This window comes from Scleropages formosus, chromosome 2, assembly GCF_900964775.1.
Source record: "Scleropages formosus chromosome 2, fSclFor1.1, whole genome shotgun sequence".
NCBI classification, from domain to species: domain Eukaryota; kingdom Metazoa; phylum Chordata; class Actinopteri; order Osteoglossiformes; family Osteoglossidae; genus Scleropages; species Scleropages formosus.
In genome coordinates, this window is record NC_041807.1 from 5,779,111 (window position 1) to 5,792,436 (window position 13,326).

At 44.8% G+C, this 13,326-nt stretch overlaps 1 protein-coding gene across 3 annotated transcripts in view; it reads right to left on the reverse strand.

Moving 5' to 3' along the window:
- rassf5 (Ras association domain family member 5) overlaps window positions 1-13,326 on the reverse strand; it is a 46,128-nt gene that overhangs the window by 17,554 nt on the left and 15,248 nt on the right. For 2 of the 3 annotated variants that reach the window (XM_029249677.1, XM_029249678.1), the window contains exon 2: window positions 7,971-8,095. In XM_029249677.1, the coding sequence (XP_029105510.1) occupies window positions 7,971-8,095 (125 nt within the window). Of the gene's footprint in view, window positions 1-1,739; window positions 2,527-7,970; window positions 8,096-13,326 lie in introns of those variants that run through there. The other variant, XM_018758707.2, reaches the window with a different exon arrangement.

Here is a 13,326-nt window from a genome sequence, read left to right on the forward strand (position 1 = left end):
TCAGGTTCTAGAACTTTCCACAGGAAAGCCCCCTTGATTGTCAGCTCAAGCTGTTGGAGTGTAGAGTTTACTAATCTGCTGAGAGAAAATTCTCTCTGATGGTTTAACGGAGCACAAAAACCAAAAAAGAGCCTCCTCCCACTCCCATGGTGTGAAACATTAAACATCAGTGTGGCTCTTCTGTTCTTAGTCATACAGTTCTACCTGAATGACAGTTACTGCATAAAAATGTTACTGAAGCATGAATTTTAGGATCTCTTCATTAGATGTCATAACTTCCCATGTGTACTTTGTAAAAAAAAAAAAAAAAGAAAGAAAATGACACCGCACTTGCAAAACAGCTTTTCAGAGCAATGTGAAACATTTAAAGTTCCTCTTACAGAAACAAACACTAAAGCCTAGTAGGAAGCTTCTGTTTCTCTTCTCGAACCACAGCCACCCCAGCCTCTTGTCCCTTCTCATAGTTGGGGAGGGACCTTTGCGAATGTCACCTTTTGATACCTTGGTTAAAAGTGGCACCTGGCTGGCTATGAGAGCTCTGTAGCTGGGATTCGTCTACACTGCTGTGCCTATTCTGTGACAAAGCAAGTCTGTATGGAGTTTGCAAGTTCTCCCCGTGTCTGCATGGGTTTTCTCCGGGTGCTCTGGTTTCCTCCCACAGTCCAAAGAGATGCTGTTCAGGTTCACCTATGGTGTGTGAGTGACAGACAGAGTGTGTTCCACTGATGTATGGATGAGGAAGCCATTGTAAGTAGTGTATCCAGCAGTGCAAGTCACCTTGGTGAATAAGGTGTGTGTGCTGATAACACTACATAGAGTTCACTGGAAGTTGCTTTGGACAAAAGCGTCTGCTAAATAAATAAATGTAAATGAAGTTACGATGGAGCCATTAGATAGCTTGGCAGCCGGCATTCAGTGAGGAAATATAGGCTGGGCGTGTGGCCACTTCTGAGCTTCCCCAACACACCAGGAGGTGTGGACTGTGAAAAAGTGGCTTTACACAACAGACAACGAAGAGAAGTGCCGCATCCTGCACCTCCTTCCTTCAGCTGCTACTCCCACTCACTTATACCAAGACCTTGAGGAAGCACTGGAAGAGGATCAACTGGCAGTAGAAAGAAGGGCACTCAGAAAGCATTTTCTCTCACTGAGGACAGGGGCGTGGGTAACATGAGGGGTGGTGGACCATGACAGTTTGACCCTCAGAAGGTTTACCCTGCTCAAAATCACCACAATAATGTCACCGATCATCATCATAACCATCACCCCCATCATCAACACCGTCAACACTATTGTCAAAAAAATTCAGTGCTCCAGGATGCAAGCTACACTAAAAATAACCTGGCTCCACGCAAGAAGAGGCAGTCATGCTGAAGTGAAAAGGAGGTAGAGGAAGCACAGCATGGGCTGTCTAAATGCGGTACTGTCATCTCCACATACTAATGTTTCCAATTCTGCCAAAGCCCTTGGAAGAGCAGAGTGTTCCCTCAAAGACAAATAGAAACTGTAACAAATCCAATTCCAAACATAAATCCAACAGTGATGAATGTCTTCACTTCCTGACCAGGCACTGACTATACACAGAAGAAAAGAAATGAAATGGCTCTGCATGCTTCCCTGCAGTCAAAGCTAAGCTTTTCACTTCAGGAAGGGTGCTGAGATCACAACAGATGACTGTAAGACACCAAAGTGGTGGAGCGCTGTAGCAGGAAACCAAGCTGTGTTGAATGTCACTGTACCTTATGCGCCTGCTTGCCCTGCGCCTGCTGGAAGAAGGTGGTCTTGGCGGTGAAAAATGCAAAGTCATCATTGTCTTCATCCTGGCTACAATATCCGCTGCTCATGCTGTTACTCCCAGTCATTTAGGCCAGATCGTCAACACGCCCCCTGGACTCGGAGCACCCACCCTCAAGCGGGATCGAGGTCTCCAGTCCTACAGGTGCACAACGAGCGAAGGGGGCGCTGAGAGAGCTCAGGTCAACAGCTTGCGCTCATCATTGGAAATGATGAAAACCCGGTGCTCCCGAACGTGGTCTCCCACTGAGTATGGTCGCGTGTGCCCACGCTTGATTGTGTGCAGGCACACGTCTCTCCGTCCTCGGGCCCAGCTGGAGCACGTCCCCTTCAGCAACGCTCAGCCCGCCCGATTGGAAAGATAAGACTGCCAACGGAGGAGGAGTTGGGTGGAGGGGCAGCTTGACAGGGGGCGTCTCAGCTGGAGCTGTCCGCATCTGGGGGGTCCCTCAACTGGGGGGACCACCTCTGGGGGAGTATAAGACTCAAAACGGTGTTGAGGAGAAAAAACAAACAGCAGTTCGCTGTTGGCTTGGGTTTTGCTAGAGGACGAGCTTCGCTGCGGCGGCTGACGTTGCGGAGGCCACTTACTAACAACCTGCTTCTTCTTCCTGCTTCATAATTACAGCGAGGCGAACGCACTCCCCTTGCTCTCGCTCTCTCTCTCTCACTCTCTCACTCACTCTTCTCTCTCTGCTTCTCTCAACCATCTGCAGCTGAGTCTGTTATCGGCGTATGAACGTGCCCGAGAGCCCATACAAACACCCGCCCCCAGCTCCCAGCCCCCCTTCCTGCACGCAATTGCTTTAAGCTTCACTGTAGCCACTTCCTCTTTGAGAGCAAATGAGAGAGAGAGAGAGAGAGAGAGAGAGAGAGAGAGAGAGAGAGGGGGGATTCGATCTGCACGGTGTTGCAGTCCTCACTGCACGACACCTGATATGCAAAGCATGCTCAGGGCCAAAAGAGGAACCTGTCTACCATGATTTCATCTGGTAAAAGCCCCTGAACGGGAAGCTGTAGTAACACCAGAAGAGAGAGCACCTTGAATTCCACCTCTGTTGATATTCATGGCTTTAATAAAGGCAGCTTCCTGGCAAGTCTCTCGATGCCCAGCTGATATCCTCATTTCAAAGAACACTGCTCATTTCCGGTCGAAGGGTCTGAAAACAGTTTTCGCTGGTGGGGTTTAGCCCTGCTAATGAAGGGGAAGGAGCAAGGGAAAGTGGGGAAAGGTTTAACAAGGCGCTCTGTCTCTCTGTCTATGACAAAGTGACCATGAGATGTGCCGTCAGAGAGGGGCACGCTTGGAGTAGCAAGTGCGTCATCTCCGGGTACAGGAGCGGGAAGAGACTCAATTAGTCTCACTACTTTTACTTTTTTTTTTTTTAATTTACTTTTTTCTCCATGGCAGTAAGGCCTTCTGTTCAGGTTCTGCTAATGTACCGGCAAGATATCAGAAAGAAATAACCATGACAAGTTCAACTAAGAGGCTTTTTGTGCCTGTTTTAGGGAGTGAGCACTAAAAAGGAGGAACATGGTGATGGTCAAGGTCCATTAACAGCTGGCAAAATAATGATCATCACACAGAGAAGTGTCCTTCAGAGCATTATACCAATATCAAAATGCACTGTCTTCTGCACCATACCATTTGACTCTGACCTTGAGGGTAAATGGGGAATGAGCTGAGGATGGTGTCAAAACTGTGACATGTCACCGCCATGTTGTGCAGGTACAGACTTTAAACTTCTGTACATACTGATATAGTGGCTCTTTATTTACCGTTTATTTATTGATCACCACCTGCACTGGGTCCCGGAATCACAGGGGCAGAAATGGCATACATGTCATTAAACCCACATACATAAAACAAGAGCAAAAGATTACAGTCTTCTAAGTGTTATCAAGTATCACTGTCCAAGAGGTCCACTGTCCAAAAAGGTGTCCAGAGCTCATATGATGTATGCAGATCAAAATGCAATTCAAACACTGGCACTTCTCTAACAGGGCACAGACAAAGGGTGGTCTTCCATAACACAGTTAGTAGATCCTCCTAAAGTGGCTCTTCCAAAAGTGGGCAATTTTAAATCACTTTAGGATGTCATTTCAGAGCCTAGTACAGCTGGAATTGACCAATTGACTGAACTCCCATTGGATTTTTTTTCTTTTATTCCCTAGAGGGAAATTTCTGTTCTACTCTTAAAAGATACTTTTAGCTTGAAGTTTATGCAGGAGTATAAATAAGTTATAAAATGATACTTGGGCTCATGAAGCATGGCAAACTGGTCTATAGTTTTTGTCCAGTGACAGCTTATTTGGCAATCTGGGCTACGATTTTAAAATAGACACCTAAGCTAAACAATTACATGCAGCTTTTGTCCCTGTAACCATTATCATAATTGACTGGTGAGGGACAAGGGAGAGAAAGAAGTCAAATAATTTTGAATTGCTTTTTGAATAATTTTGAATCCCAAGGGGCTGGTCTTTACAGGCTCGGGGGTGGGAGCTCTTTCTGGCATCAATAACTTCCTGTTAAAGTGAGTTCTGTTGCTAAACCTGAATACAACGGCGGGGGGGCCATCGCTCTCTTGACAAAGCGAAAATCAATAACGAGTATGGAAGACACACTGCAGCAAACAAAAAAGATTACTGAACCGTCCGTTTATTCATACAGTCTTCCTTTTACATACTGTATATCATTGAAAATAAGCCTGGTTTTAATTTTTACGTCATTTTTATTTCAGTCCAGGATAACGTCTACAATAAAAATACAAGTCAACATGTTCAGATCAGTCCAACTCAGTACGGTCCAAAAGAGTAGAGACAGGTATTCACATCAGTCCCAGTCCAGTTCTCGGTTTTACACACAACCAGGATTTAGCGGAACACATTTAAAAGGCGAAGAGGTGCAGGGGAACAGGGTGGATGATCTAGGGATTTGTCCTTATTTCAGAATCCGGCTGCGAATGTAGCGTCAGAGAAACCCGACACAGTGCTGGTACGGACGTCTTCTCCACAACCACGATACTCATTTCTTAATAATTACAAAAGAGCTGTGCTGTGAGGCAGTAGATGCATGTTACTCAAACCCAGTTTCCTCTGTAATCCTGTCATAGCGATGAAAATATTCAACTTTTTTTTTTTAAACACTGAAGACAGGCGAGGCAATCTGTCCACCTTTTGTGCCATTTTTCCATTGGGCCAGTTGGACTGGGATGCGAATCATCTATAAGCAGAGTAACACTATATCGAGAGCAACACAAAGGGATACAGTCCTATCTTTTGAACACACAAGCAATCCTCTTATAAACAACGGCATCAGCTGTACCATTAGTCACAAGGTGCATCACATCCTGAGGAGATGAATGGTGGCAGATGCCTGGATTTTGTTGGTAGGTGCACTTTGGGAGGCTTGCCCAGTTTGTTTCTCTCCACATACTAATGTTTCCATTTCTACACCCTTCAGGATGCCCACATGTATAGGACAGTGGTTCTACACTGCTGTGTTTTCTAGGCCTCAGGCTTCACTGGTTGGGCGCTACCCCTGCCACATCATTGCTGAAAGCCTAGAGAGTATTCTCTCTTACACTACAACATTACCAGATGGGGTCCCTTTGGGGTGGTGTGGTGGTGTGCTGGCACAGTGGGTTGGACCGGGTCCTGCTCTCCAGTGGGTCTGGGGTTTGAGTCCTGCTTGTTGGGGTGCCTTGCGACGGACTGGCGTCCCGTCCTGGGTGCGTCCCCTCCCCCTCCAGCTTTATGCCCTGTGTTGCTGGGTTAGGCTCCGGCTCCCCGCGACCCCGTATGGGGCAAGCGGTTCAAACAGTGTTTCTGTGTGTGTGTGTGTGTGTGTGTGTGTGTGTGTGTGTGTGTGTGTGTGTGGGGGGGGTCCCTTTGTTGGACATACTAGAGTTTGAGTTCCCATGAGTTTGTGAGTCTCTAGCTTCCAAAATCAATTATGGAAAAACCAATGCCTCATAGCCTTTTATATCCCTCAAGGTATAATGTTAAGAAATCTATCAGTTTAAAAAAAAAAGGAGCATTTTGTGATTTTGTATAGTGCAAACTGGACTGGGCCATGCCGATACAGTCACAAAATGAAGTGGAAACAAAGGGTTTTCCTGTAACATTAGTGATACCCATATGGGACCCTGGACAAGTATATATAGTACATCTGCCCCAATATCTCTTAATATGAAATATGGGTGAAGGGTGGAGTCAGGATGCTGCAACAGCCAGTCAAAAACTGGCTTAGAGGCGGAGCTAGTGGTTAAGGACAGCTGCTGCACATCTGTGCTGTTTTTGCCATTAACATCCAGGAGGTGCCTCTGCAATGCGGAAATCAGGCATGCATTACAACCACCATCACACACACACAGGAAGTCATTGGTGACACGAACTGATCTGTCACATTTTCTGTGCAAATGCTTGCATCTTACTTGAAACGTACTGCTTTCACAGTCTTTGCAACAGATTTTTACAGAGAGGTGGGTATGGGTGAGAATTTTACTTTGTTTGGACCACAGATGGGTCAAGAAGAGGGCAATGGTTTCTAGAACTGCACAGTTTGCAAGGAGATGTGGAGCAACACTGGGATGGCAGCTAGAAGGGAATCCCATCTGTCAAGTCTGGTCTCTTCTTGCATCACTGAACACTTGGGTAGTATATTCTAACCCACCACAAAGCTTTCTTCAGGCATTTCTCTAACATACACACACTCACAGAGCTAAAATTAATGCTAATGAGGAGACATACAGCCACAGAGAGGCATGCTAGTCAAGGCCTGTATGTAGGGTGTATGGCAGTGGCATGAAGCAATAAGTCGAGACGCTACAAGAAGCAACAACTTTGACCTGCAGAGGAAATGAAAACCTCAGCAGATAGGCTGACAAATGGGGAAGATGTTGTCACTGTGAGCTGACATATAAGAAACATCTTTATGTTAAATATCTCCTATTTAAGCACCATTAACTATTTAAAACAAGTGTAAAATTAAAGTGACCCTTTATTCTTTAGCCATTGTCCAAAGCAGTAATTACTTTTAGTTTAACAAATGGGTTGTAAATGCTAGCTTAGCTAGGTAATGCCCGTCAAATCATCCCAGTCCCTAACGCAAGCAAGTCGAGGTGAATGATTTCAGTGATAACCCAGTTGAGTAAAACAAGGATGTCAAGAAGTGGGCCTTTACTTTGGAACCAATCTGGTTTCAGCCAAAAAAGCAGCAGGTCACCCTTCTGCAGACCAAATCCGTCACCTTACTCATCGCTGACCATAAAAATTCACCATATGTTGGCATTCTTCCATAGCCGACCAAGTGCAGCAGAATATGTCCAGCCTCAGAACATCTTAACCCACATGGCCTGTACACAACACTTAAAGCACATGATTACTCTCGTGAGTATTATAGCTGACAGACCCTAATTTAGCTCCTCCCACCTGGGCATCCAACACACATTGGGCAGGGGGCCCGATCTGCAAAAAGGGAGAGGTGAGAGAGGACAACACAGGATTTGTTGCAGACTGCTGTGAGGAAACACTCAAAAAGTGGACTAACCAAACAGACATACAGCCCGGCTATTGGAGCAGGAGAAAGCTGTCCTGTAAAGTGCAACTGCAAATGGTAAAGCTTCAGTGCACCATGATTCAAAGACAGAGCTGTCTGTGTGAGGAGAACAGGTGGTAACAGTGTGTGTGTGTGCGTGCGCGTGCGCGCGTGCGTGTGCACGTGTGCGTGCGTGTGTGCGCGTACACATGTGTAGAAACACCTTGGTTTGAATCCCAGCTCTTTTTGTAGTACCCCTAAGCAAGGTACTTACTCTGAATTGCCCCAGTGAAAATTACCCAGCCGTATAAATCATAAATAAAAGTAAGTAGCACAGAGTACAAACCTAACATTGCAATTAACTTCGGGGAAATGTGCCAACTAGATGAATAAATAATAATGGGTTACTGCTTGATGTTAAACAATTTGCAAAACACTGACTGGTGTAATCGTGATGCTGTTCACTTTGCAAGCTCAGCAGACATCGTATTCCTGAGCAGCTGCCATCACTGTTTGTCATCCACACAGGCATCATATGACATATGAATGCATAGAAATGTTTCCAATTAGTCTGCCAGTATTACCCCTGCCAGCATTTGCACACCCAAAGAATGGAGTCTTGTGGGTCATGTCTCACCTCGTCCCGTGGTGGTGCCGCTGACTGCCGGAGGGGCGATGGCTTCTCAGGCTGTTTGCAGTCTCGCTGGTTGCAGTCCAGCTGAACAAGACCCTTACACTCCAGGTGGCATGTGTAGCTGCAGTCTGGGTGGGGGGCAGGAAGTCAGAAGACAATAAGAATAGGAGTGAAGGGACTTCTAGACATACATCTTATACAACATAATTCTCAAGATCTATCTCATCATCCCTTTTCACAGTTTCACTCACATCTCACTGACTTCATTAATGCTCAATCTCACTTGTTTCCATGGTAACAGTAGTACGATCTTAAGGTGTTATTTGCTATTGAAACCAATCAATGAAGCAAAGAGCATAATCACAGTAGTTGTGCGGCTCCACTCTGGTTCATTAGCCTGAGTTTTGTATGTAATTCTGCTAATGTGGATGAGCACATGGGTTTATGTCATTTGAGGCAAGATGAAGAAATGGACGCCAAGTGCTAACGAGAGTGTTAGGGGGCTACAGGACCTCGGGGTACAGCTCCACGGGGCTCTCCTCCTCCTGAGCTACACCAGATCCCGCAAAGCCATGCTGGCCAGAGAAGGGCACCAAGCAGACAGGAACCTAACCTCTTTCTGCCCCATGATGCACCACAGTCTGAGAGGTCTAAACCACTGTAGTGTAGATACTCTAAATACATTCACCTCTCCCTCTGATTATTTTCCAGCTAACATTTGTTTTCCAAGTTGGAACAAAGAGAATGTACTTTGCATATCACTGCATGGGCACTGATATCTTGTAATTTTGTGTCTTGTGCATGGAACAATGGGCTCTTGCAGTGTTTCTTTGATGTCAATGTAGTAGTGTAGACAATAACATAATTGACAAGGAGCAAAGTTGGGAAATATACCTCTATGTTTCTTCACGAAACAGGTGAGCAGAAACGTATTTTTCCTTTTGCAAAACTCATCTCTGGGCAAGCTATTCACAGCTATGCACTAGCACTTCCCAGAGAGAAAATAACTGCTTCTGGCACCACCTAGTGGCCCAAAGTGTTTCGTTATTTGTTTGATATTAGTACCTTTTCAAAGACGTCGTTTTATTATTATTATTATTATTATTATTATTGTTCCCGTTGTTGTTGGGTGGTTAGATTTGGAGCTGTGACTGATCCCTGAACAAAAAAACTGCAATCAGTTGTCAGCTGAATTCGAAGAAGAAAATATCAACCACCAGGTGTCGCTACAGTTCCTAAATTCCACAACAGCCACACTTCCATTAGGTTATCGATTGTCTTGAAGGCCAATTTTCCATTTTCCATTCTCTCCCTTTTTCAAGGGAGAAAAGAAATGCTGAACTACACCATATGATTACAAACCACATCTTTTGGGGAAAATACAAGGCAAAAGTTTTATAACAATGCAGTCGATTGATGTGTTTTGGCTGCACGGTGGCTTTGCAGCCAAGACCAATTCTGCTGCTCAGGGAGTGAATCACTCTGGGGAGCTTTACCAGAATTCACAACAAAATGCAATCACACAGTTAAGTCTGCCAACACAGGATAGCTGTGGCAAAGACCTTCTGGCAAGGGGTCTATGAAATCTCCCCTGCTTTTCATTCAAAGGCGTTCAGCCTCTCTTTTTTATCAGCCTTAAATGCTAATGAATCTAGTCAGGGTTGCCGATGGCAACCAGCCCTGAAAGGCTTTTCCTGGCCATTCCCATACATAACTGTTTGACCACTTCAGGAACAGTTAAGTTTCAAGCAGTCTGTAATCAAGCCTGCTTTTTTGGCACTAGAACCTGGAATTGAATGTGGCAGAGCATAAGCGGGGTGCCCTGGAGGTGTGGATGTGAGCAGCATGTTCCAAGAGCCAGTCCAAATCAAACAGCTAAGCAGGAAACGCACTACAAGGTGTGTTTGGGGTGGCAGGAGGAAGTGTACCCCTGTCCTGCCCTTTGAACCAATTGGATTTGCCCTTTAGCTCTCTGGCAATGCCAAGCGCCTGTTGAACAAACACCCACCTGTGTGGCTGACGCACGATGGTGTCAGAAAGGGGATGGGTAAAGCCTGCCTTGGCTGAAACCCAGTGCCACAGCCACAGCTATCCCCAGTTTGGCCATTAGGGGTTACTTGGCATAAGAGCAGGCTGTGTGTCATCATACAACACAACCTAGCCTAATCAGCGGACATGGAGAAACTTAAGGGGACCTCTAACTCAGGTGCTTTCAAGCCACATGTACCCAACACAATCAACATCAGGAAGCAGTTGGCGAGGATGTGTTTAAATGCAATAAACAGGATCACTGGGATTATGTTGTAAAGTCACTCAAAGCCACTCTTAGGCTGCACTTTGAGGGCATTACGGAGTAAAGCTTGAACGGACCTCTTTAAACTGACCAGCATTCTGACTGCAGGCATCTGTTACCATAATACAACCATCATGTTATTTTCAGTCATTCTGGCCTTATGAAATTAGTAACAGTAGGAGAGGATTTACCCTGACTCTAATATGTCAAAGAAGCTGTAACTAATTAATGTACTAAGGATTTCTCACACTGAAGACTTCAACGTTGGAATGATAAGAGGTTTCCCAGCTTCATGAGTTATTAAACGGAAAAGCCCTTTTCATGATGGGGGGGGGGGGGGGGCACATGAGGGAAGGGTAAATGGCAAATTAATGAGGGCCACTGACTCTCCAACTCCAGTTATACTCTCGGGACAAACATCATGGGTGGAAACGCATTCAAATTGGTGATCAGTACTGAACTGACTGTTTTAATGCTTTACAGTCCAAATTTGGAAAGATCTATTCATTTACCTAATTCTTTTTCTCCACAGTGACTTCCAATGTTAAGTTTCTACACTGAACTACATGATTTTTCCATTTATACAGCAGGGCAGATTTACTGTATGAATTCAAAGTACCTTAAACAAGAGTACTACAGCAGGAACAGGGGCTCAAACCCAGATCCTTCAATAACAAGGTGATAGCCCTAACCACTTCGCCACCTGCTGCCCCATGATGATAAACATTACAAGAAATAGACATTGCACAATTTTCCAGAAACATCCAACATAAATGTGTATGAATACTGAATAAAACACATACAGTCTGAAACTTCTCCCATGCAGGGTCGCGGGGAGCCGGAGCCCAACCCAGCAACACAGTGCATAAGGCCGGAGGGGGGAGGGGACACACCCAAGACAGGACACCAGTCTGTCGCAAGGCACTCCAAGCAGGACTTGAACCCTAGACCCACTGGAGAGGAGGAGCCGGTCAAACCCACAGTGCCACCACGCCCCCCACCACACCCATACAGTAGCGTACTTTTGCTAGTGGTTCCTTCCATGAAATCATGCAGTCCAGTTTTGCAGGTTTAAGTACCTCTTTTTAGTTTCTAAATGAGGACATAGCAAATCAAGCACTTTTTCCAGGGTTCCCTCCACCCAAACATGACATGAAATCAGTCTGACAAAAGAGCAGTCATCACATTCATTGCTGGTGGGGCATGGGGGAGTGAATGCGAGAATTCCCCTTTGCTTGCTGGAACTGAAGGGGAGTTTTGATGAACTCGTGCTGAAACATGTCTACCCGTTGCCTTTGTCATGCTTCTGAAAACATTTCTTCCCAGGTTTCACTTGCGAGATTCAGGATCATAGCTCTGGAAACACTAGTCCGGACAAACTGCCCGTTTGGAGACAACCGAAAATGCTTCCAGAGCCCTGCCCCCCAACATTTTCATTGCTTCTCAGTTCAGTTATGAATTTGACCCTTCAACTGAATTCTCCCTGAAACTTAACTTGATGCACGTTCGGGTCACCTAAGGGCAATCTTCACACAATCATCCCATTAAGAAAATACTGAACTCTTTATTTGTGTGGATTCTGTACAAACACCTCTGGAGCAACCACAAACACTGTAGGCAATTTGTAGCTGTGGGCTCTCTCGTGGCGCTATCCTATGGTGAACTGCTCTCTTTATTTGGGCATTTGGGGCTAGTTTACATCGCACACACCTAAATCTCCTAGGTTGAATCATATACAGGTGATCCTTGACTTACAAAAGGGTTCCATTCAGATGACCTTATCGCAAGTCGCAAATCCTCATATACTGTGCTATGAACTATTAACAATAATATAAATTATACAGTATTATATTATAAAAGCAATTAACAAGCATAAATGCTATGCTACTTAAAAGTGTTATATTATATTTTTCCCAAATGTCACACATTATTATTGTGAAAGTAATACTATTTTAGAATAGCTATAATGTAAATACAGCACAGTATTATATTTTTTGACACACTATGATTTTCACTTTCATTTCTATTATTTTCACTTTTCTTTTTTTTTTTTTCCTTTTTTTGGCTCACTGGAAATTTAAAATAAAAGTAACTTCAAGTGAATCACAAACATAAAGTTTTGTAACCAAAACAGAACTGCTGCTAGACACAAAAACACTGTGACCCAAACTATAACAGATATGGTGCCTTGTGGCAGCGCCGCCACCACTGCTTTCATACAGCAAACACAGCGGTCATCGTTACACCTTACAACCAATATTGTGACCAGAAAGCAGTATAATAATAATGGGCTGTGGCTACTAACAGGATACTTGTCATGCCTGCAACTAACATGTTGACAGAAGCTAATTAGGGGCCTTATTATGATAGACCAGTGATACACCATTGCTTCTCCACTGAGAAACCCTCTATTAGGGAATACCTGGGTATACCCTAAAAGAGGATTCAGGAACACTTATAATAGGGACTTTTGCAGATTTTTCAGTTTTCCAAGTATGCTGAAAAACTCCCATGATGGCACTGGAATTTACCTGCACCATAAGAGGAAACTGGGTGTGAAACTGTGTACTGCCTGTGGTTACTGTCACAAGACCAAGAAAAATTAAACTCTACACCAACAGTATGGAAAACATTGACGGACAAGAAAAAATGAACACATGACATAAAGTGTGCAATGGACTGGAGTCATGTCCGTGGTGTTCACCTGCTGGCCTAGCCCCACAGTGATTTCAGGATAGGCTCCATATCACCATGACCCTGACAAAGACAAGTGAATAATGAAAGGGAGAGATTGAGAAGTACACAGTACCAACATTGTAAATAAACCTGTTCAAAACCAGTGTTTTTTACAAGGCACTGCAATTTTCAGGAGAAAATTACCAGACGGTCTTCCCAGCTCTTCGGCAACAATTCCCAGAATTGCTGGACACTTCTGGGTGGTTCTGCTTTTGCTCTTCCATTCAGTTCATCCCATGCAAGTATGGCCTGGGTAGATCGTGTGTACTCAAACTTTTGACTGGTAATGTGCAGAGGTAAAACAAAGGCTCACCTTTGTTCTGCCTGCAG